General features: G+C 46.6%; 1 protein-coding gene across 1 annotated transcript in view; it reads right to left on the bottom strand.

Annotated features, from left to right (window-relative positions):
• MDGA1 (MAM domain containing glycosylphosphatidylinositol anchor 1) overlaps positions 1 to 24,220 on the bottom strand; it is a 110,509-nt gene that overhangs the window by 62,519 nt on the left and 23,770 nt on the right. The window contains exons 4-9 of the mRNA XM_031059692.1: positions 22,738 to 22,743; positions 20,076 to 20,272; positions 17,152 to 17,284; positions 12,180 to 12,449; positions 11,456 to 11,785; positions 7,889 to 8,182 (exon numbers count right to left, since the gene is read on the bottom strand). Coding sequence (XP_030915552.1) covers positions 7,889 to 8,182; positions 11,456 to 11,785; positions 12,180 to 12,449; positions 17,152 to 17,284; positions 20,076 to 20,272; positions 22,738 to 22,743 — 1,230 coding nt within the window. The remainder of the gene's footprint in view (positions 1 to 7,888; positions 8,183 to 11,455; positions 11,786 to 12,179; positions 12,450 to 17,151; positions 17,285 to 20,075; positions 20,273 to 22,737; positions 22,744 to 24,220) is intronic.

The raw sequence follows: 24,220 nt of genomic DNA, 5'->3' as shown, positions 1-24,220 counted from the left end.
CAATCACTAAATTTTTCCTACGTCAATCCACAAGTTTTACCTTTTGTTGTTTTTCGATCTTCCTCCCACCCTTAAGAGATTTCCCATGAACTCAGATACCAGTTCTATTTATCACCCTTAGCAGAGAACATCTCATAACCCCACATTCCAGGATCCACAAAGCTTTCTCTGCCTTGGCCAAGTTCCCATGTCTCTTGGATGTGTACTAGTGCTGCATGGGCCCAAAGAGAAAACAACAGAGCTGCAGTGCCAGACTCACTATCTCTGACCTAGTGACTGGAGATAAGCACATGGCAAAAGTACTCACAGTGTTTGTTACATCCCTATGCAAAGAGAAGCAGGGCCAAGACAACTTCTCCCTCCAGCTAGGCTGTCTTGATGCAATCTGGGAATCACCAGCTGTATTGCACTTTGGAGAACTTTGATATAAGTGGTTTTACCTATGGTCTAAGCCTAGACAACAACAGGACTCAAAAGCAAAGCTGTTTCCTCAGAATGGCAAGATGGGAAGCACTGGGAAAGTGTCTGACAGTCCTCTGGCAGCAGTATGCTCCTGTGACTTAAAGAGAATCACAAGCATGGGCTAGACCCAAACATGCACAGCCTTGCAGGATGCTCAGCACAAGGCATTTGAGAGGATTCTGCAGTTGTTTCTTATCCCAACAAGTTGATATATACCTAGGTCCTACAGGGAAAATAGCTGCCATGGCAGGAAAACCTTAGAAGGAATGGCTGCATTGGAACAGTATGAGATTTGGTATTCAGCCCTGAAAGGACCACAGGTGAGCAAACATTTACAGAGAGATGACCAAGATTGTCTGCCATCCACTGTGTCCATACAGCTCTTGTCTCTCCCTTCCTGACAAAACTGTACAGCTTGAGTGTGTCTCTCTCAATAAAGTTGCTCTTCCTGCAGAGTCTGGCCAAAAACCAGGATAATGGCAGATTATGGAACTGTATTTGTTTCTCCCAACAATATCTGAGAAATGGATTAACTGATTTAAACCAGTTCTCTTCTGAACAAACAAATTCATCTCTCTAGGCGACGAGCTCTCACACAAGCTTTTACTCAGCCTATTATTGCAACCACACAGGTGCTGAGAGATGAGCAATGAGCTGCACAGAAGCTGAATAGCAGCACAGGTGGGCTGCAATCTCACATAGCAGACCCAGGTTCCAGCTTTAAGGCAGGCTCCCACCTTCCTGACGTGCATATCTGGGGATTTTCCTCTCTCCTTTCATGGTCTTTTAAGCAGGGCACAGCGAGGAGGCCTCACTGTACTTTGCATCTGATGTGTGGTGCCACAGACTGGACATGCCAGCTTTGCAAAATCTGCTCCACAGCCTCCGAAATCCCCCTGCCATCTGGGCCTTTTGCTTTATGTCTCAAGTCTCTTGTATCTCCTGGCCACCACAGGGTGCAGACAGGTCCTGTCAGATCAATTTCAATCAAAGAGCTGAATCAGGAAAGCTCTCAGGGTACAAGGAAGGCTTCCCTTCCCAAGAAATCCGAGTGAGTGGCAGCACTTGGGAACCTTCCCCACAAGGCAGCAAGCAGAGGAGACCACAGCTCTTGCAGGGTAAGACCCAACTGTTACACACTGATGACAAAAATTCAGACCACCCAAAACTCATACAACTGCTTTACCCTGTGAAATATGGGTTGTTTGTTGTTTGGGTTTTTTTTAAAGCTGGATATAACAAATGTTACAAAAAAACTCCAGCCCTGGGAGTCCTGGGGCTTTGCTGTATGAACATAAAGGCATTCCAAAGAACAAGGCTTTAGCTAAGCATCCTTAGTCTGCCAGATTTAAAGCCATGAGGCTCGCAGGAGGGCAGGACCAAGGAGTCCTACACAGTAACTTTTGGTACAACCCCATGTGAGGACCCAATCCTAAACTGATGTAAGCACTGTCACAGACTCCATCTATCAGGCCCCAGGACCAATACATGGTAATTGTTATGACAAATCTGAGGCCAGCTGTAAGTATCTGTGATTATTACTTTGCTCTGAACTGTGGCCATTTGGGTTTACAGTAATGACAGAGTAAAAACTTCAGCCTGTGCTGAGACTGACAACTCTAATTAGTTGTTAGCAGCCTGGGCACTGGGAAGCAGAGTGAACAATCCCAACGCCGTATCATCCAGAACAGGGCTCCGTGCACAAACACGAGCTCTAAGGAGCTTAATCCCAAACACGATACTGCAAGAAAAAAGTGTGTTGACAATCAGGAATGAAATCCTCTGCTTTTAAAAAGGGGAGCAGAGGGGTGCTGTGTATTGAGAGAAATGCAGAAATTACATGTATACTTTCAGTTCAGTCACACAAACCTCTATACAACTTATTTGGGGATAAGTGGGGAGGATTTCCATCAAAGTGAAACCTAACTACCAGGTCGGGCTTTGTTCAGACTGGTGGTTCAATATCAAGCCCATTGCTATGAGTTATTTTATTATTTCTACCAATTAAAGTCTCTAAGTTTGCAAACACTGAACTTGCAGAAGGCACAGTTTTCCTTTGGCTTTGAATACAGACACACTTGCCCCAGAGCATCACTTCAGTCTTAAACCTTTGATGGTGTAAAACGAACCAGAACACACCAGAGTTCTAGCTGGCAGGAGAGCCCGAGGTTCCCCTCTCTTGCCAGCAACATGTGTACCATGGAGAGCAGCAATAATGAAACATGAATGAAAGAGTAAGAAAGCTCCAGCCACTACAAGAGCAGAAAAACCATCTTCTGCCCCCAAGTTAGCTCCTGAATTGTGCTCCTCAGCTTGCAGGAGGGTGTCAGGATAAATTTCACCAGTGAAAACAATAAAGAAAAACAAAGCCATCACTAAAAATAAATACACTCAGAAATTAAACCAACCAGGTCTAAAATTCTTAGCAGATGGCTCCTAGTGCAGCTCACATGGCCAAGCAGCAAGACAGATAAGCCAGCTCAGCCACAGACGGAGGGGTCAGCTCTGGCCCCTGACAGCCTCATTTCTCTTAGACTCCCTTCATAGCAGGGAGAGCTGCAGGGAGCTCTTAGCAGCCAAAAGCTCTGTCTTAGCCACTCTGCAAAAACATCTCCATGCCCAAAACACGTCTCAAGAGCACTTTTAAGAGAGCGGTTAATATCCAAGCTTATATTTCAGGGGGGGGCAGGGCACCAGCAAGAAGCACTGACATTGAGCTATGGCTTCAACAGCTGATCGAAACAGTTTAATGCATTTCCATTTCCAGTTGCATGGAGCCAGCAATGTTTCTTACTTATTTACAGTATCACCCCGCCCCTGCTCCCCCCTCTTGTGTTTGCTACACAGATAACACGGGGAATTGATGCTGACTATCGCCTGCCTGATGTACAGCACTGCCACCTGAACATTAGTTAAAGTGACAGTGGCAACAGATGCCCCAGCAGGACGTGTTCTGGCAGTCCTCCAGGTCAGGGCAGAGCCAGACCTGCTAGCCACCAGCCCTACAGCAATGCCTGTGTCTAGGACTGTAAATGGCTCCTGAAATCCTGATACCCATCCCTCCAAAGGGAATTCCAGTCTGCTTTCCTGATTACACCTAACATTCACTATGCTTTGAAGATAAGCACAATAACCCACCTGCTGCCTAATGTGGCAGAACTTTGTCTAAGGGCAGTAAGCGTAATCCTTTGGAGATCAGCCACAGATGATTGTGGGCTATTACTTTAGATCCAGAAGAGGTAAATTCACAGGGCATGTTATTGCAGAGAAGGAGATACTCAGGTGAATTCCTTTTCTAGTCTTTCTTCCTGCAAAGATTTCACCTGCTGTGTGATCCCAACACAGGAAACAGGGCCAACTTTCTGACTTGACTATTGAAAACAAAGTCAGCCCTATATAACTATTGCCCTTTCCTCCTAAGCTTCTTTCACTGGGCACTCAGAGACACCAAAACCTCTGCAAAAGACAAAAATGGCAGCAGCAAAAATCTGCTCATCTCATCTTCAGAACTTGGTGAAATAATTAACAACTCAACAGAGGACACAGGTGCTCTTCTACCAGGCTTTGATGGTTATCTGAAGAGGGAGAAGCCATTCAGATGGTCAAGCATGGGCCTGAGACAGCAAGTAGTGAGTGCTGTGAAGGAGGATAAACCCATCTGCAGGAAAATATGGGAGCAGATGTATTGAGGATCAGGTGGGATGAGGAGTGCAGGGCTGAGCTGGACTTGAGTGGAGCTGTGCAGTGGTTTATGAGATGTTGTCCAGGACTGGCAAAGCATCAGAGCTGACATAATACTATCCAAGCAGGAAAATGTAGTAAGATTGCAATTTTCACCATGTTGTTTTATGAGGCTCTAACAGAGCAAATGTCATATTCACCATGGTAAGACAACCATCTCAAGGGCTGCCTCTAGCAACAGCCAGAGCTTAAAGTCACTACCAACCTTTGTAATTCCTGCAAATACTGCTTTAAGCAGTCTTTCAGGTTATATGGCTAATACACTTCTTTCAGTTTTTTGTTACATACTTGCTAAATTAATATCTAAGTAGCATCCTTTACACTGATCCACACATGCATGCTTCCTTTCCTCCTCTCGTACACAGCAGCTCAAATGACACTACTGAGTTCCAAAACCCAGACTGCTGCACATTTTCAATCCCAATGTGTGTTTCACAGCCTTACACTAGTTGCCCTACACAGGGTGGCCCAGCCCTGATTTTAAACAGCTCTGTAGAGGATTCATTTTTCTGATGGGATTTTCTACAACAACCTGGTCCTGAAAAAAACCCTTGATAACAGCATCCGTGATAGCACTGATATTATTAACAGCACTCTGCCACTCCATTAATATTTTTATTTCAACACTTCAAAGTACTATGTTTATTATGCTCCACAAATCTTTGATTAGATGGGTCAGTTTTATTCCTGTTTTGAAGGTACAGGAAAAAATGACAAGACATTGCCAATCCAAGTGTAGATTCCCAGGAGTTCTGACAAGCCCATTCTCTCGCTATAACCATTACACAACATTTCTTCATCTTAAACACAGAGATATACAGCTGCACAGGCTTTCATAAACTTATTAATCTTTCAAAGCTCTACACTACAGACCAAGAAGTCCAGGGAACAGATCATCCATCCTGTCAGAGAGCTGATGATGGACAATTTCAGCTCATAAGCTAACAGAAAAGCAATTTCTTCTGCTTTCTAAATACAAAAAGAAAAGCAACTTTTTCTGCTTTCTAAATACAAAAAAAAATTACTAAAAAGTCCAAACACCTTTTTTTGACAGCTGACTTGTTCATTTTGTCTTCTTATTCTCTTTCCACTATTGCAGGGCAGCTGGAAAAGCCTATTTCTGGACTAGCTTGTTACAGCACAGCACCATATGCATGAGGATGAAGGGAGAAAACCAAGGGAGAAGGGAAACACAGAAACCGGTTCTGACATCTAATCAGATCTGCTGTATTGATTTTGCAACTTTAGCTCTGGAGCAAATCAGAGGAGCAGCCCGACTCCTATGCGGCGTGCGCGGCTCCCCGGCGCGCTCCCGGGGCCGCGCAAACGGGTGGGCTGATGCGCGCACACGCGCGGCCCCGCGCCCCTCCGCAGGGATGCGCCGCCTGCACCAGGCGGGAGAAGCGCTCATCACCGAGGCTGCAGGAGCCACACGATCCCCATTTCCAGCAAGATGAGAATTCCAGAGCGAGCCGCCGAACTAATGAGCTGCCCACGCTGGAAAGCCGTGTTTCAATTAAGCACAGCAGCTCCTGCCGCACCTGCATCCTTCCAGCAGCATGGACAAGGAGGACAGGGATAAACAGGGACTGTGTTGTTTCTGGGTCTGCTTTCTGCGTGAAGGGAAAGGGAGGAGGCTGTAAAAGGGACGAGGGCAATTCTTGCCCTACTTTTCTTGGTTTCTTCCATTTTCATACTAATGGAAGGAGCAATTGACAGCACTGAAACCAAAGCTGCCTGCTAAGGCACAGAACAAGTGATGCCACCATGAAGTCTTTCCATGTTTTCCAGCCAGGAGGAGACAGCTCAGGGGAACAAACACTCAGTATGCACCCAGCTTCCACTAAGGGTACACAGAACTGATTGACAAGGGAATGGGGCTGTTTGGGTGGGCTTGCATGTGGACTATATGACCATTACTTGGGCAAAATCACAATAAAGCGTTGCTTGGCCATGGGATGAGCTATAGGAAAAGCATGTTCAGCTACCCTCTACACAGAAGTTCATCACATCTTTGTTTTCTTGAGGATCACATCATAGTCTCCACCCCAGACAGCTTCTGGCTTGCACCTACCATCTTTCTCGCGTGGGGAATCATGTCCTATCCCTCCAGCCCAAAATTCAGGTCTGTGAGCCCCCTCCAGACCACCTAGTCTGACTCAATTCATCCCAAGCTCAGCACTGCTGCTCCCTCTGCAGGGGCAGTGAGGGTCAAGCGAGGTCCACACAGCTTTCAAACAGCAACACCAAACCAAGGACACCAGCCAGTCTGATGGTTCTTTGCTCCCAAGTGAAATTTTGCTGTATCTGTCATTGTCTCTTGGTGTGACCAAAAGTCACCTTCCCTGCCATGTCCTTCCACATCCCGTATGACTGAACCAGGCTGTCTTCCTCAACAGCTCAAACCAAAACTCCCATTTTCACTCTGCTTAAGGGAAGCTTCTCCACATGTACTTACCCACATGGAAATCTTCACACATTTCCCTATCTCATCCTGTAATCTAAACCCACAACGCTCCTGCATAGACAGAGATAATTTTGAAAGGGGCTCTTCAAATACTCGAGGTGCCTGCAGGATTTCACACACCTCTGATATTGCTGTGCTCCCAGCAGCTCACATCTGTGAGCAGTTTGTCTGGTTGGCTTCAGCCAGGTTGTCTGCTCTGGTCTCACTTCTCTTATTCCTGGAGAGCGAGCCTGGGAGAAGTGTGGCAGCATGTCTAATGAGTGCTGCTGTGCTGCGTCTGGAGGCTTGTCACTCACAGCTCACAGGCAGCATGCCCAGGTGTAAATTAACCTGTTCCCTGCCCGCCCCACACCTGCCAGATCTGTGCTGCTCAGAGTACTCTGCCAGTGCTCAACAATCACACTGCACTAATGGGACAAGATCTGCAGGGAGAGCCAAGGCATTTTATCTGGCTGCCTTCCCCCAGTCTGATTTCAAGTCTTGTAAGAGAGAGAGCACAGACTGCTGCATGTCAAAACACACCTCAACAGCTGAGGGAGCTGAGCAGGCACTCACTTCTCTGGAGGGAGAAACCACTGCAGGGAAAGGAGGAGATGTCACCCTCCACGCTCCCCTCTGTGTACAGATACTGCCTTCAAGTGGGGCTGGGAGAACCACCCATAGCCAAAATTACCCCACACACCTGCTGAGTATCAGCTTCCTGTTACTCACAGCCTGGCTTGTATGAAAACCTTTTGGGAGTACACATTCCCTGTTACCTATCACTGCTTTTCAGGCAAAATGATTCAGGCATATCCAGGGGTAACTAAGTTGAAGAAAGCGTTGTGGTGTGGAAATGATCTAAATAACATTCATTTTCCACCTTTTGAGTTCTTGACTTTACAAACTTAGTAACATATCCTGAAGGTATTTTACACACATGTAATGCACACAAACACACCTGGTAAAGCTGCACTCATCCCCTGACACGGAAATAGAAACCATTGTACACAAATACACACAACACCTCTCCCTTCCACTTGCAACATACTTGCCATATGGTACCCTGCCCTTAGCCTCACATAGCCTGACCAATTAAATATAAACTGTTCAAAGGCCGCCAAACAAAAGAGATACGTCTGCTCAGCTCAGTAAGAAAGGTCAACCCTGTCTAGCCCCCAGGCTTTTGCGTACACAGGCATTCAGGCAGGCACTCCAGCGCTGCATGGCTGTACTCACACTGCACGTTGAGCTGCACCAGGGCTTCCCGGGGTCTGATGTTAAATCCATTGTACCTGGCTGTCTGACACTTATAGGTCCCGCTCATTTCTCGGCTCACGCTCTCCAGGTGCAGCTTCCCATCGTAGGTCTCCATTGTCATTGTCCCTGAAGGCATGGGGGTTTCCTTGTCCACCCGGGACCAGAGGATGGGCGGCTTTGGCTTTCCTCGAACCTCGCACTGCAGCTCGGCCCTGGAGCCTTCCCGCACAGTGATGGCAGACTGACCCTTAGGGACACTTATTGTTGGTGGCACTGAAAGAGAGACAAGAAGGCAATCATTTTACACTGCATTTTCAGCAAGGAAGGAATAGTCTTGAGATGCTTCTGATGGAATTACATCAACAGCCTTGAACCCCAAAGGTTTCTGCTGGACGCACTGCAGCCCCTCTATGAACACACGGTCCATGCAAGTTACCCTGCAGCGTCTGGAGCTTCAGGGCACCAAAGAGGATTCCAGCCTTTCCAGCAATGTGTCCCAATATCAATGCCAAGGGCCAGGTGTATTGGGGCAGACTCCAGGCTCCCATCCCTCTGTATGCAAAATGCTATCCAGCTGCAGGGATAGCACCAAGGAACACAAAGGCAAAAGCCTATTTGATTCATTTCTCAATTTCTGGTCAGTGAATTTCTCAAGTGGAACTGCAGTCTTCCAGCCAAAAATAGAAGTCATATCTGCCGAGATATCTAGACACCTTATCCAGGTCAGACCAAAACCAAGACTTAAAGGGTAAGTGCTTGTAGATCCCGTCTGCAGCCTTCTCAGAGGTCCAAGATCCCTTGTTTCTTCCTAAGCCACAGCAAGGAATCAGCTATTTTTAAGCGTCTTTGCTTATTTTACTTTTATTGCATATTTTACTTTTATTGTTTATTTTGCTTTTGTTGGTGATTGCACTGTGAATTTCTCACACCAATAAAACTCTGGCTCATCTGAGTGAGAGATGGGTCCCAGAAACAATCTCTCCTAGCATCCCTTCGAGGCTGGGAAGAGCTCACCCAGCAGAACTGCTGCCGAGCTGAGGCTAGAGTTGGAGGCACGGTAACAGTCAAAAAAAATATCCAGCCATCAACTGACAACCAAAACTTTGCTGATAAACAAAGCTTAAAACAAATCCAGTGAATACAGGGTACAGAGATGTCAGTGGGAAGAGGTTGGCTGTTCACATCCCCAATTCCACCAAGAACCCAGGAAGGAGATTTTTGTGCTAAACCACACGTAATATTGACAATTTATTTATGCTAGACTTTAGAGTCAATAGTTCAGCTGAGGTAAATATGGTCACAATCTTTTCTGAAAGCTCCTTTTTCAGCCCTCCCTGCTGACAGTGGCAACACTTGGATTGACACTTCCATAACTGCAAGGGCCATGTACTTCGTTTCCATTTAAATCAAAGTACAGGACTACAGAAGCTGAAACAAGCTGGTCTGACCAACTTTAGCTCAATTCAGCTCCAGCAAAGGAGAGTGTGCTATGGTAACTGTACATGTTACAGCCTGCAGCTCTTTATGAACAAATTTAGGATGGATCCAGCCTAATCTCCCTCTGCAATGACTTCCCTATGCAACACGGAGGGCACATTTTCAATTTGCAGGTCTCCCGTGGGCTGGGGAATCTCATCACACCCTGTCCTGCACGGTGTGAAAGGACGGCAGCACTCTCAGAGCTAATGCTGCCGGCAGCCGCTCACCTGGTGAGCAGCAATTTTCTCCACAGGTAAAGTTGTAAATTGCATTTGAAGATTTTTTTTTTAATTAAAGCTATCACCTTGGAGCTGCTCAGTGGAGGCAGCCACTTTGATGAGCTCAGGCTTTGCTCAGTGGGGAAACATGGAGCCACTGCTGCTGTCCTCTTGCTCATCCTGTGGAGCAAGGTGTTTTATATGGGAATCACACGTTGGAGGTGGCTTGTTGCTGATTATGGGGATGTTGCATGTTGGACAGCCTTGGCTGCTGCATGGAGGGCTGCTCCAGCAGGGATGCCTGTTTTCATTCCCTGGGACACAAAGCAGTCCTGCTGGCCCAGGCTGCCAAAGAGAGGCTTCAAAATGCCCCAGGCTGTCCTCCTTCCCTTCCTCATTGGCAGCATCCACATAGGCATATGGGACTCACTCTCCTCCAGACAGGCACAGGGCAACCCATCACCACAGACACTTCCTTTAAGACAGCAACTGGCTGGTGCTTGGACCAACACCTGCACTGTCAGACACTGCCAAGCCTCTTGGTGGAACCATTCCAGGTGTCCCAGCTCTTCACAGCCTCCCACCCTTGCAGTCTTAAACACAACTGCACTCTGCCATCTAGTGATCTTGGGCAAAAAGAATTGTTCCAGGTGGTATCAGCCATACAAGTCTGGGAAAGCCAATTTTGCACCAGGATTGGCGAGTTCCCCCAGTTTTGTTCCCTGTTGGTGTAACAGGGTGGGTGTTGGCTGGCATGGAGAGGTCCCACCTTCCATGGCTGTCCTCAGAAAGGAAGGACCACTCTTCAGTGTTGAGTGGATCCATGGCACAGTCAGGGCTCAGTCTCCAGGCTGCTAACAAGAGCTTGATGGAATCCTATCAGGAGCAGGCTGACCCCAGTATTTCTAATGGGAAAAAAGGGCTTCCCAAACCACCAAGAGTTGCAGCACTTTTTTATGGGGAGCTGAAGTGAACAGCATCCAGAATAAAGAATGAGATCAGCCTGGCCTGTGGATCCAGCACAACCAGGGACTGGGAAGTAACATTCTGTGAAGGTGCAGGTCAAAATCAGTGGGCAGCTGATTCCCCTGAGGAGTCTTCCATCAGATTACTAACACAGTGCTTCTTTGTGCTGCACCCTCTTGGTCCTCGAAAGGCAGCACAATGACATGGATGAAATGGAGAGCACAGCTGGACCAACCACTTCCACAGAAAGAGAAGGACAGCCCTGAGACTCTATATTTTAGTCCTCAGCATGACTGACAAACACTGACATATTTGTCCAGTCCTCACTGGGCCACAGGGTGAAACTCTGACTCTGTTTTTATGGGGGAGGCATTTATAACACTGACACTCCTACAGAGAGGGCCCAAGACAGACTGCATTTGCAATCCAGCAAACATTAAAAGTCTTCACAGAAATTGCATCCTGGAAACAATGCCAAAGAAAAGAAAGAGCAGCTTTTTTTCTCTTTTACTCACTTCTAAGCAAAGGGACACTCGAAAATTGCTGAAATACCACCACTTCTTCCTTCCTTCACAGTGTGGAGGTTTGTTTGAACAATCACACTGTAAAGCTGTCTCTGTAGCTGGAGTGCACTTTGGACTTTTCATAGGGAGAAAACATAAAGGAAGATCTACTTGGTACATAATACATCTGACAGAGAAGTTGTAACTATTACCCATCTCCAATCTGAGCCAAGTGCTTTCCTGAGGATGTAAGACCTTTCTCCACTAGCATTCAAGACATGCATGTGAAGTTCCTCAAAAAAGCCAGAGGCGTGGGGCTGTGGGGCAGCCAGTGATGCCAAACACTCCTCTGGGGTCCCCCCTGCCAGAGAGAGGCTCACCTGTCTCTGAGGAGATGTTCACCTCCACACTGAGGTCAGGAATGGGTGCTCCCTGGAAGGTAGCCACGCACAGGTAAGTGCCATAGTCACTGAATCTCAGGTCAATAATCTCCAAGCTGCAGGTCACAGGCGGGAGCTCGGGGTCGTTGCGGGTGATGAGCAACCGGTCTGAGAATCTGGCTGGTTTTCCATTCTTGTACCACGAGTAGACAACCTTCTCCTGGGGGACAGCATCTACATGGCATGAGAGCTTCAAGTCCTGGCCTAACTGGATGGTCTCACTCTCTTTGATCACATCAGGAGTGATTTGGAATGTGGCATTCTTCATGGCTGAGATGAACAGAAGTGCAAAAACTGGTTAAGGATATCAAAGTATCTTGCATGGGACAGGAAAACTGTTCTTTGCTCCTCAGGAAGGCAATATTTCTATGCAAAATCTGCCCAAAGACCTCTCCCACTTATGTTTCCCCAGAATGTCCCAAGGGCCTCATGTCTGGCACTCTGGGCTCATCCAATTCAGGATAATGCTACAGCCCAGGATGAAGCTGCAAGCAGTGCTTGCACAGCCGTTGGTCTGGGAGCAGAGAAACTTGCACAGGCACTTCTCCAGAATATTAATTACTACTAAATATCACATTCGCCCTCAGCTGTACAAGAACAGCCAGGAGGAATGCAATTCCCCCACTCCCTGAAAACACATGCTCAGAGAGAAGCAGCAGCTTACACCGCACCAGCAGGTTCACAATCTTCTTTGCCGGGTTGCCCACGTTGTTGATGGCTGTGCAGTTGTAGTAGCCCGAGTCCTCCACGCGGATCCTCCAGATGGTGAGGTTGCCTCCTTGCACAAGGCTGTTGGGAGGCATTGGGCCAGGAGAGTGGGACCAAACCACTTCTGGCTGTGGGTCACCGCCCGTCAGAGAGCACTGCATAGTGATGTTGTCACCGGGGTTGACCACCAGAGTCTCATTGACAGACAGCTTCAGAGCAGGTGGGGCTGGGAAAGCACAAAGAGGGACACTTCAGAGCTTGAGAAAGACTCACCCACCTGCCTGTGCACAGCTTCATACTTTTAATGATTTGTTCTTGTTGTGGCTGGTTTGAGTAGGGACAGCTGGAAAGATCTATGAATTGATTACAAATATGAGGTGTTTGTGAATATTAAGTATGATCATTATCACATCTTTGAATGAGAACACTGCTCTTTTATGGCTAGGAAACAGAGCAGGTAGGACCTCACTCTAAGAACACTCAGAAAACACTCTACCAGTAGTGCTTAGGACTGGGGCACAAAGCAGCTGACATTTTATCAGTGCTCAGTGCAGGTTCTCTATGGCTTTAGGATGCAGGCCAGAAGAAAAGCCCAATAAACCCACTCTGCACATATCGGCGGGGGGAACAGGCAACATTTGGCAGTGAAAAACCCAAGGCCTGAAGTTTCAGGCCACTGAGCAACTGCAGCCAGGCCTAAGGGCAATGGAAACCTTTGTAGCCTTGATGGAGAGGTGAAGGAGAAAGGATAGCCTCAAAGGAGCCTGCTTGAACCCAACCACTGCTTATGCTCAAGGATAGCTGGCATTAAACCACTCCTCTCATTCAGAGTTTCCATCCCAAGGAGCGAGTTTTAAGGAAGGTCTATCATTAAAAAAAGCTTTCCTCAGCCATGCCATGATACACCTCTCTATCTCTCACAGCCAACTGGACATCTTTGAGAGGCAAAAGCTTTGCCAAGCAGACAGTCCTTGCAGCTCGGAGACTGATATGAAGGACCAGGACCTGTCTGCACCTAACAGACCATTAACAGCAGCTCTGACCTGGCTCTTAATCTCCTTCACCTCCTCAGGTGTTTAATTTGCTTTTCTGTACACCTGGGGGCCATCACAATCAGAGCAATTCTCCTTCACATTCAGATGAGTTGAGACGGATTCAAAGTGTCTACACAGCCTCTCCTTTGAATGCCCTGGTACCTGTTTTTTTTTGTTTCATTTTATTTCTTCACCCTTCTCACTACAGCCTCCTCCAGGAACTGATCCAAAATCCTTCCCTTTGTATTCTCCATTTCATGCCATGAAAAGTCTTTCAAAGCCTCTATGAGCACTATCACTGGCTCCATCCAGACAGAGCTGAGAAAGTAGCAGTCCCCAGCAAAAAAGCTGGGAGTATGTTTTAAGTAACAGCCATAATAATGCAAAATAAGACATTGTTCCATATTCATGAAGCCTGATTTAACAGCATCATTATTTCTGCCTCTTCTCTCCCTGGACCCTGTGTTAATGAGCTGTGCTGGATTTGTGTTGGATCTCTGAATTACAGCCCATACAAACAAGGCAAGGAGGACTCTCCTCTCCTCAGCACCGGTGCCATAATTTAGTGGCACAACTACTGCCATGCTGGGATATTGCTTTGGTGCGCTGAATATAATGTCGTCCCTAGCCATTGCACATGCTATTTGTGTCAGATGTGGCCAGCCATGCCTAAGGAAGAAGGTAGCTCTTCTGCTACCTCCACTAGCCATTCTGAGACCAGTGGTTGGAGCCTTTGAATTTCAGGAGGCCACAGCCTGCATTCAAACAGACTTTGTCAGGTCTCTTTGCAGGAGTAAAGTAAATAGTGTGCAAGGGTTGTAAATAGTGTGCAAGAGCTAATGCTTATTAAATAGCAAAGGAAGGATTTGTACATCCTCACCAAGCTCCAGATGGTTCCATGAGATAGTATGAAGCCCATAAACACAATAGCTCAACTCACCATGGCTGGGCAGGACACATTCCTGTCACTAACTCAGTGTAGCTGACACCAAACAGCTGTTTCTGCCCTTGGACATTGAACTGGTCTCAGGTTCACAGTGCACAGACAAACTGGCAGATGCAGCATCTTGCCTGGGAATCTCCATCCATCCCTGTCAGAGACAGAGAAAGCCTGAGACCAGCCCATATCCAGAGAGAAGGTGTCAGAGTTGGGGAGCACAAACCAGCGGTCCTGCAGGCTCTGGTTAAGATTTAGGGCTCTTGCAGGTTTAGGGTTAGATATGCAAATATCTGACCCACACTCATCTTGCCCAGCTCTGGGCAAGGCAACATTTAAAAAAGGTGACATGCTGGTGCAAGCCCTGCATGAAGGTAGGCTGTGTGTGCATGCATGAACGAGGCAGGGACACTGCAAATCTGCCACCTGCCACAGCTCCAGGAAGTGAGCTCCCACGGCATGGCCCAGAATGGAGGGCCCTGCCACTCCCCACTCCCACTCCCGTCAGCAGACAGAGGTTATCAGACTGCAGACATTGTTATGCAGGAGATGATTCTCATTTATTTGTAACCTGTGGCAATTCCTTTTGTTCTTGGCTCAGAAAACCTGCTGGCGGAGTCTGCCGAGCAGCGAGGGACCATTAAAAACAAAGAATCGCTTTCAATTCCCTTTCAAGTCCAATTTGCTGCAGTAAAACTGCGGGAGAATTAACCAGCTGGGCTGGTTAATACTGCAGAAATTGAGGAAGGGGGAAAAGTCAGGCTGACCCTGCTGGAGCAGGTGATGGCAGCCTGGTGCTGAGCTGGTCCTGTGGCTCTGTGGACCCAACCTGCTGCTCTGGAGCCAGGCAACTGCAGCAGAACAGAGAGGGAGCAGGGACATCTCCTTCCCACTAAGGTTGCAGACAAATAACCTGCTCCCTGCTGCAACGCCCAAGTTGCTGAGCAGAGCTTGGGAGAAGTCCATCTCCTTACCAGAGACTATGATCTGCCCAAAGGACACTGAGGGGCCAGCTGAGGAACAGCAAATGAGCTGAGGAGATTCCCCTGGCCTGACCTGACCTGACCCACCAATTCACCTCAAGGTCTGTAGTGCCTGGACTATAAATATTTAAGAGAGAGAAATTTCCAAGCATTTCAGCACCCTTTGGGGCCTTCTCAGTTATAAAGGCAAAGGCATCCTGAGCGAAGCTGCTCAGGATTCTGGACACAGCCAGGTCTAGAGAAACTGTGAAAGCACAAGTGCAAGGGGAAGAGAAAATACCTAGGCAAAATAGGAAAGAATTAAAGAATTTCATTTAAATATTTCCTCACCTATGCACAATACTACCTACAGGGCAAGTAACCCATATAATATTTCATGTTAAATATAGCCACGCTATTTAACATAAACCCTGCTCACACCACAATGCCAGCTTCATTTTCACAGCCAACTTTTAATACAATTTGCTAAGAACACATTTTCCATGGCCCCTTTGAGCTTGTAGAGCCAGGCTCCACCGTAACTATGTATAAATATGCATTTATAATTAAAAAACAGGAGAAAAAAACCCTAGATAGATGTGCTTAAGAAGCTGGTGTAAATTGAGCCATATCGTTGACTTGTCATCAAGTACAACCTGAAAATACATTTTCCCCATTCACTTAGAACAGGGGCTGGATTGAAATGAGGAGTAGTTTCCCTGTGCTGGGGCTGGCAGGGGGAGTGGACATAAAGAGAAATTTGATTTTCTAACTCTTCAAAGGTAAAGGTACACAGGGAAGAGGAGCTGTATAAGATCCCTTTCTTCATCATGAACAGAAGATAAGTTTTTAGAGGGAATATTTCAACATTTGCTACACTCTCATCCTGAGAGAAATTCCGATAATAGGGTGAGTTGTTTGAGACATGTTTAGAAATCTTACTACAAAGAGAATACTTTTTTCTGACATTAGCTATAATTCGCTTTCTTAAGCTCATTATTTTTCTTTTTCCTACATAAAATGAGGAAACTATTGTTCAGCACCTTGGAACTCAGATCAATAAACATAATTTAAACAATATCCACAGTATCCTGTCAACAGTTAACAACATCAAAAAAAGTTCTGTTTCCACTGCACAAAGATGACACAAGGGATGCAAACTGCTTTGTGTTACATTAGAGAGGTGAATAATTCAAACAGCTACAATGCCTTTCTCTCTGATCATGGAATACTCCAGGGCTGGAAGCAATTTCCTGACATTTACTTATTATTTGCAAATATTCAACACACATGGGGGCTTTATGGGTGGGGATTTCTTATTGTGTGTGTGGTTTTGGTTTGAGTTTTTTTAAGGACAGGTTGCAATCAAGCCCTTGCCAGTATTTGCTACATGACACTCACTTATCGCTCACTTATTGCACGTCAAGCAAGAGGCACCAAAGTGAATCTGCTCACAACTGGAGGTCCCCTCAAGCACTGCCAGTACAAATATGAGTGTAAAATGCATTTATTGGGAAGGCACTGGAGATGTATGCTTTCCACAAACACTGGCACCAGCAGAGCTCGTTACCTGGGAGGTGCCTAGAGCACAGCCTGGCAAACCAGGCTGGAGTCACACATAGATGAATTATTTGTAAGAACTCCTGCAGCACTGCCCCACTCTAGGCTGTATCAAATCTATTTTTAAAATCACTTAGAATTATAAATAAATAAAACAGTGTATGAATTAGAAGCTACATAGTGCCTCAACACCTACACGTAGTCTGTTTTAATGATCTCATGGCAGGCCTGGCCACATGCAGTACTACAAGAAACTGGAGCAGCCCTGGCCACAGGACTTCCATGTGAAGGATCTGTAATTCCAGCAGCCATGTCAATGAGGTCGGGGTGCTGCAGGCCCTGGACAGAGTGCTGTGTTATCCTCCTGGAGGAGTAATGGCTGTTGAGGAGATGAAGGGTCAGAGGGCTGCAGGGACCCTTCCTGTCCCCTCTCACCTGTGGTGTTTGTGAGCTGGAAGGTGATGGATTTGTCAGGAATACTGCAGACATTGCGGACAGACACCTGGCACGTGTAGCTGGCATAATCCTGAGGTCGAAGGTTCTTCAGCTTCAGGACTTTGGTTTCACCCTAGGATTTGGGAAAAATAGGGGCAAGAAAAGACACAGGTGTCCAAAGCACAGATCATCATTCCAAGCCCATATCCTGTCCCAAAGTTTACAGATTACCAGCAGCTCCCATGAAAACCTTAGGGAACTGTGCAGATTTCAAGCCCCCCCCAGCTCTATATAAAGGAGACACAAAATGTTTGCAGTGGTCATTTCACCTCCAGGGTTTCACAAAACACCCAGCAACCGACTGACATGACCTGACAGCACTGCCAAACAGGTCTGAGCATCATTTCTCATTAATTACTGCCAGAAACATCTTGTAGAACACGACAAACCTTAACCATCCCAGAACTGACCCTGAGATCTAACTCCGATATGTCAGTAGGAACCCAAAGGAAGTCACTGGGGACTCAACATTGCCATATCAAAGTAAATCAGAGCAGACTGAGGCACTGATACTGGCCTAAATATGGCAAGTTCAACAGTTATGCTCTAGAAATCTGCAGTACAGGAGGAACAGAAAAACCAGAGAAATACTCAAAGAACTTCCAAAACTTTCTGATGCCTCTTCTCCAGATTCTAATCTCATTTATGCTGATGTAAATCCAGAGTGACTGCAGAGAGTTTGATAGCCTTTTCTCATTCTAAGGTAACAAATAAAATCACTGCCTGCACTCCATTAGTTACTGGCTTGTTATAGAAACAGAATCAAGTTGTTACATTAACGACAGACGTGTTCTGTAGACTTTTATTTATGGAATGCAGAAAGCTCTGAGAATCATCCTATGGTCTGCACACCCTGCAACTCGTATGTCTTCTGCTGACAGCTTCTTGCTGCTGTTCTCCTTGAGTTTGTCTAAATCTCTTTTGGAGAAACCATTCCTGCAAGTCTGAAGAGGTGTCAGCATGACAAATCCTCCAGAGGACAACCTCAAGGGACTGGACAATGAGCTCAGGAATGCTAATATGCAGAGAACAAGGATGTGGAGTGAGTAAATTAGAATGAAAAAACCTAGGGCACCAGTAACCCAAGAGAGTCCTGTCCCCTGAGAATTGTTGCTATGCCACACAAATGATGGCATTTACAATATGCATGTCATCTACATACTTACAGGGTCATATGTCTCTCCTGTTTATTGATTAGTGAATTTAGGTATATGGGTATAAGCCCTGAATGTAAGTAAGTTTTAAAAAGCTTAAACAGTGAAATCTTCACTTCGTTTTTAATGTAAAAGCCTATTCAAACATGACACTGATAGAGGCTCATCTTTAAGACAACACTGCAAACTCCAGTGAAGGGTACTTTGTTAAACATTCCAGCCAGATTTTCCCCTTCCAACAGCGCTGCAGAGGTGTGTTTTGGTTAACTTCAACTCTTACCAATCCAAACTTACAGGCTTGTGCTGATGTTAAGGAGGGAACCTCAAGGGCATGCCTGTCTGAGCACAGCAGTCCCAGCACCCTCCTTCAGGGCTGGGAATGACCCATCATGTCAGGAGCATTGCCTGACAGAAGCTGCAGCACGCTGGGCCATTTAAACATTAATGCTGCAACATGGTGAATTTCTGCCAGATGCCTTATTTAGCTAGAGAAAATATCCCAAGTCCTAAGATATCCTCTCCTTAGGCAACATCTCCTGTTAATTACACAGACCCTAGTGAAAACTGGAAGAGCCCATGGTGGCTTCCTCCAAGGCCAGGGATGTCCTAGTTGGGAGCCACACAGCACACAGACAAAGCTGTCTTCAGGGCCAAACAGCAACTCTGACCTACAGTGTTTCTGCAAATCTGCCACTAACCTGCAGCTCTCCCCTCCCTCCTCATCCCCCTGAATATTTCCATTTGGATGCCCATTTCCACAACCTACAGAGATGGCGTGTTTCAATAAAATATGAACATGACAATATTAACTTAAAGGCTGCCTGGAGCATTGCTCAGAAATCAAACTCAGCCAGAATGTGCTCTGGGCCTGGCTTTGGGAATGCAGGAAGGTGCTTGGGATGAAACAGGAGCCCTGGAGAGCTGCCCTTTCAGCCCTCCCTTCTCACTCATCCCTGCCATGTGCTCCCTAGCAGCCTTGCTGGAAGTACTGGGGCTGATTAATGCCTAAAGTACATTCAGCTCCTGAGCTTAGCTCAGGGTACCGTGCCCAGAGTGCCCTGGCAAAAGAAAAGTTCCCTTCCATCTCCCATTGCATTGGCTGACTAATTACTGTGAAGAAAGTGGTGTTTGCAGGGGAAACCTGGCTGTGCAGGCTAAGTCCAACACAGGCAGGTAGGAGAAGGAGAAAAGACATGGACACTTATCCCAGGAAAAGTCAGGAAGTGCCCAGGCATTGGGCTCCCCATTACTTGTGGCCATTAGAAAAACTCATGGATCCCACAGCAATGCCTGCCATTTGCTCACACTGCTAAACAGGAAGCCCTTCCCTGATATATGGAGCCTGGGCATTCAATAAAGAAAAAAAAAATTAGTGATGGGAGATAGAGGAAATCCAGTCTTGGGATTTTTTGGATTTTAGTTTCAGCCATCCAACAGCTGCATAACCTCAGTAGTGGAACTGTGTCACTGCTCTCAAGGACAGTGATAAAAAGGGAAAGGTCCTCCTAGGCCACACTCCCTCCTACTGCTCTGCTCCTCTTGTACCCTGGGAATTTGCATGCAGAAGGAAGGTGTACCTGCCCTTCTGGAGGCAGCCTGCACCTTCTCCCCAGCATCATAATCCATGCAGGGAAGGACACACCACCCACCACAGGGCCCTGCATCAGCAAGACACTCAACACAAGCTGGCAGAGGTTTGCTTATTTTCACCTGTGTGTAAAGGGGCTCGTAGATGTCCACCCCATTGTCCTGACTGTGAGAGAGTGTCTCAGCTCCCCGTTTCCAGATGAAGCGAGCTGGCGGGTTGGAGTTGACCGTGCAGCGGAGGAAGACGGTCTTCTCCTGGTAGAAGCTGCCCCGTACATCACTGATGGTCTGGTGAACAGTGAGAACAGGCTCATCTAGATCTGCAAGGGAGGTAAGGAGGGTCACAGCTGCTGTTAGCAAAGCTTGGTCTGTGTGCACAGCCCGCAGAGCAGATGGTGCTCCAGTACCACTGAGGAGAGGGGAAGGTCCCACACATCTGGCTGATGACAACTGCTGATTTAAGAGCAGTTTTACTACCTGAGGGCAGGTAGTACAACCGATATATAAAGGGAACACACAGGAGAAGCCAGAATTCTCCCACTCACCACACAAACCTTCAGGGAATAGAAAGCAGTCTCTGGTTTGCAGAGCCCATGCAGTCCACAGAAAAAACCACCTGCCTGCCACATGTGTCTCAGAGCAGTGGGCTGCCTCATATTCCTCAATGGTACCCCCCCTACAGAAAATCACTACTATCTACTTCAGTGAGAGGATCCCAGGAAGCTCTGTTCCATCATAATTTCTCCATCTTCTAGCTCCCAAATCTCTCCCGAAATTATGGGGCTAAGACCAGGGCTGTGAGATGCCCATACAAATGACATGACAAACCTTCAAGACAAGGAATGAAAGTAAAAGATCAGGACAAGATCAAGGAGCTGAGTTGGAAAGTCATCTAGACAGAGCAAATCTTGTGAGGAATCACAGTAATATGTGATGCTAAACACTGTAATAGGCATGCATCATTTCTCTCTCTTCCTATTAAATATCCTCCGTGTATTTTCTCCAAAGTCTGTATCAACTGTCCTTTGGCAACTTCTAGTCACTGCAACACTATTACCTCTCCCTAAACTGATCAGATTCTTTTGTTCTCTTTCCTTACAGAAGATGCTGCTTTCAATTCCCTTATTGTACCTGCACCAGACACACAGCCACCATGACTGAATCAATGGTTATCAGTGGCTACACTTGCAAGGACAGAAGCAATAGCCCTGCATGAAGAGGATTTTCTCCATCCACACAGAGCATACTGTCCCCTTACAGTTGCCCACCTGCTAAAAAGGGATGATTTTCTCAGAAGTTGCAGCAGGTATCAATGTTTGAACATCAAGATAGCATGGGGGACACTTCAGAGGCAGTGGATCTTTCTCCTCACAAAAGCACTTTGAGACTGAGGTTAAATGTAAATATCCCTTTTGACAAGAAATGGCCCTCTAAAATGGGAATCAGTCCCTGTGTCTGTAAGTGTGTCTATAAGGCACCTTTTGAGCTCAAGTAGAAGCAATTCTATATTTTCAGGAGCATTATGACGCCATTGTCAGCTGCAAGGAAACTGAGGCACTTGTACCGAGTATCCTCTTGTGCTGCCAGCACGATCCTCTGCACAAGTTTAACAGGCTCATCACCTCCTGCCCTCCCATGCCCCCTAATTTTCACAATATTTTATTTTACAGATTTGTAAGTTTGGAGATCTGACTTCCAGAAAAGAAGAGGGAAGTAGGGATGAGTTTCTGCTAACATGTCATCCAAACAACGTATGCTCTCTGCTGAATCACAAGTGTCAACTTGTGGGTTTGCATCTTTTAATGAGCAGTATGCTCAGCAGACAGCAATTGTTATGCGACCTGAAATTTGTCTGCTTGACCATAGTGCAGAGATATGAGTAGAGCCATTAATGGAATAATGACAAGAGACAAAATATATCCCAGAAAAAAAGCTCCACCAACCAAAAAACACCCACGGCTGAAGAAAAACATATGCAGATGGAAAAAAAAGCCTCCTCTCCATACAGTGCTGTCTTCATGTGGCCACAGGATGACTGAACATCAAATTCTTTTGGACTAGGAGCTTGAGCACAACTTCTCCTCTTTTCCTCCTTCCTTGTCTTTAACCTTACTTTATTTGTTCAAACTTCACATCAGTGACTCTGTAGCTGCCATCCTTCTGTGACTGTTTCTCAGCAGGTAAAACACTTGCTTTACTAACTGAAGAAGCAGCTCACCATTCCAGTCTCCTGGCTCCCAGCTACTCCCCACACAGAAAACAACACCTTCTTTTTGGTTGCTAAAACTTTCCTCCTTTGAATTCTTCAGCCCTCTTTTGTAGAAGTCAGCTCTAGGTCTAGCCCTCCTGAGAAAAGCTGAAATAAGACCTTCAACAATGTATATGTCCTTGATATACGAGTAATGCCACTGATGTCAGTGAGCTGCTCTAATGATAAATTTGGCCCAAGGCTGTTCATGGAGATGATCACATGGGACGTTTCATGCACAATAAAAGCTTGTAAACATTCATTCTTTTCTTTTCCTTACCTTCTCTCTCTCCCACATGGAAATACACAGAAGAGCAGATGCCTCTCTGCCAGCATCCAGCCAACACTTTTAAGCCTCACTGATGCCCACTTGGGGCAGAGGAATATTATGCTACATGGGTTAGTGTTCCCAGTTTAATATCCTCTTGGCACCAACGGTGCTCTCTGCGCAACCCCACTGCCAAACACTAAAAGTATGACTGAGGACTAGCAGCAGCTGTCAAGGACACCAAGGTACACATGAGAGTGATTACTTACCTCTAACTACAAAATGGGATGCAGGAAAAGAAGGGGTTTGTTTTCAAATTCTGGTTCATTCAGCTGAGGGTTGCCCGGGTGAGCGTTCAACAAAAACCGTGGCTTTTCCCATGTGTTCCCTTGTACCTACTGCAAATACTAGCAGAAAATAGTCTCTCCTCCCCAAAAACCAAGTAAGCAGAACAGAGGTGCAGTACCAAGTCCATCTGCAGAGTAGATGTTAGTATGAGAAAGCCCTTGGCCACCGCATTAGCCCCACAGTTCTACAGGTCGGAGCTGCATGAGGGACCACGGGATGCTACATCACTCTAGCTCCAGCCTACACCACAGGAGCACCCTCAGGGCATGAAGAGATTCATGGCACAGTCCTGTTCCTAGAGATGCAGGCCCTGGCAAGGTGTCACACTAAGCCTGGACAAAACCAAGTATCCTTTTCAATGGAGAGTTATCATACACCTCCGCTATGTGGAGGAGAAGAAACGGGCAGAGAAGCCAAGCAGATCTGGGGTGGCTGCCAGAACTTCTCTAAACAAAGTGATGTAATGCCAGTGAAAAAACAAACTCATCCTATCCAGAGTAGCTGCTGTTGAAGCAATCCATTTCCACAGCCTAGACAGGATAGTGCCCACATTACAGTACTCCAATAAAGGGTAGGGCAAGGAAGGAACAGATGGGAGCTACTCCCAGCCATAGAGTATGACAGTGAACCATGAACCTACCAAAAGCTAAGGATGCCCAAGTCTGTGGCACATTTTGTGAGAGTCACATCACAGCTGGGCTGGACAGCAGGACTAAAAGGAAGCAGTCAGGCAGCAGTTGCTGTCAGAGAAAAGGTCTGCCCAGACTCCAGGCGTGTACTGGGATTTTGAAGATCGGAGGTTGTTCCACTGACAGACAACCACAGTGCCCCTCAGCTCAGAAGGAAGGAGAACATCTAGAAGGAATGTAGAACAGCTCACGACAGGTCTGGGGACACATTCAGCTGCTTAATGATACTTCACAACTTTTTAGCATCACCTTCCTGCCTTCTCAAATAATATGAGTGAGGAGAGGGATTTGGCGTTAGTTGGGCTGGAGAAAATTGGAATAGTGGATAGTCAAGGACAATGTAACGATAACCTTCTCCAAGAGAGCAAAACAAGTTGCCTAGACATTAAGTCTTGGATTTCTCCCATTTGGGCCTTACAGAGTAAGTTTAGTTTCCCTCCCTTTTGATCACAGCAACCCAAGAATAAACACTAAGTCCAAGAAACAAACAGTAAGAGAAACCCTCAAAACCTGAAGCCCAAGGTGAAAAACCACTAGCAGCAGCTCCAGAACTCAAGAAAGATGGATACCAGCCAGAGAAATGTTGTCACCTTCACATTATGGGCACTATGAGCAACCAGGGCAACGTTGAGTCACCTTCACATTCACCCTATCACAGCTCAGCCTCCTCAGCTGCATTCCAGAGTTTTCAGCTCCGTTTCCAGCATGCTACAGA

The sequence above is a fragment of the Geospiza fortis genome, unplaced genomic scaffold (genome assembly GCF_000277835.1).
Source record: "Geospiza fortis unplaced genomic scaffold, GeoFor_1.0 scaffold41, whole genome shotgun sequence".
In the NCBI taxonomy this organism is placed as follows: Eukaryota; Metazoa; Chordata; class Aves; order Passeriformes; family Thraupidae; genus Geospiza; species Geospiza fortis.
This window is presented reverse-complemented; position numbering and strand designations above follow the sequence as displayed.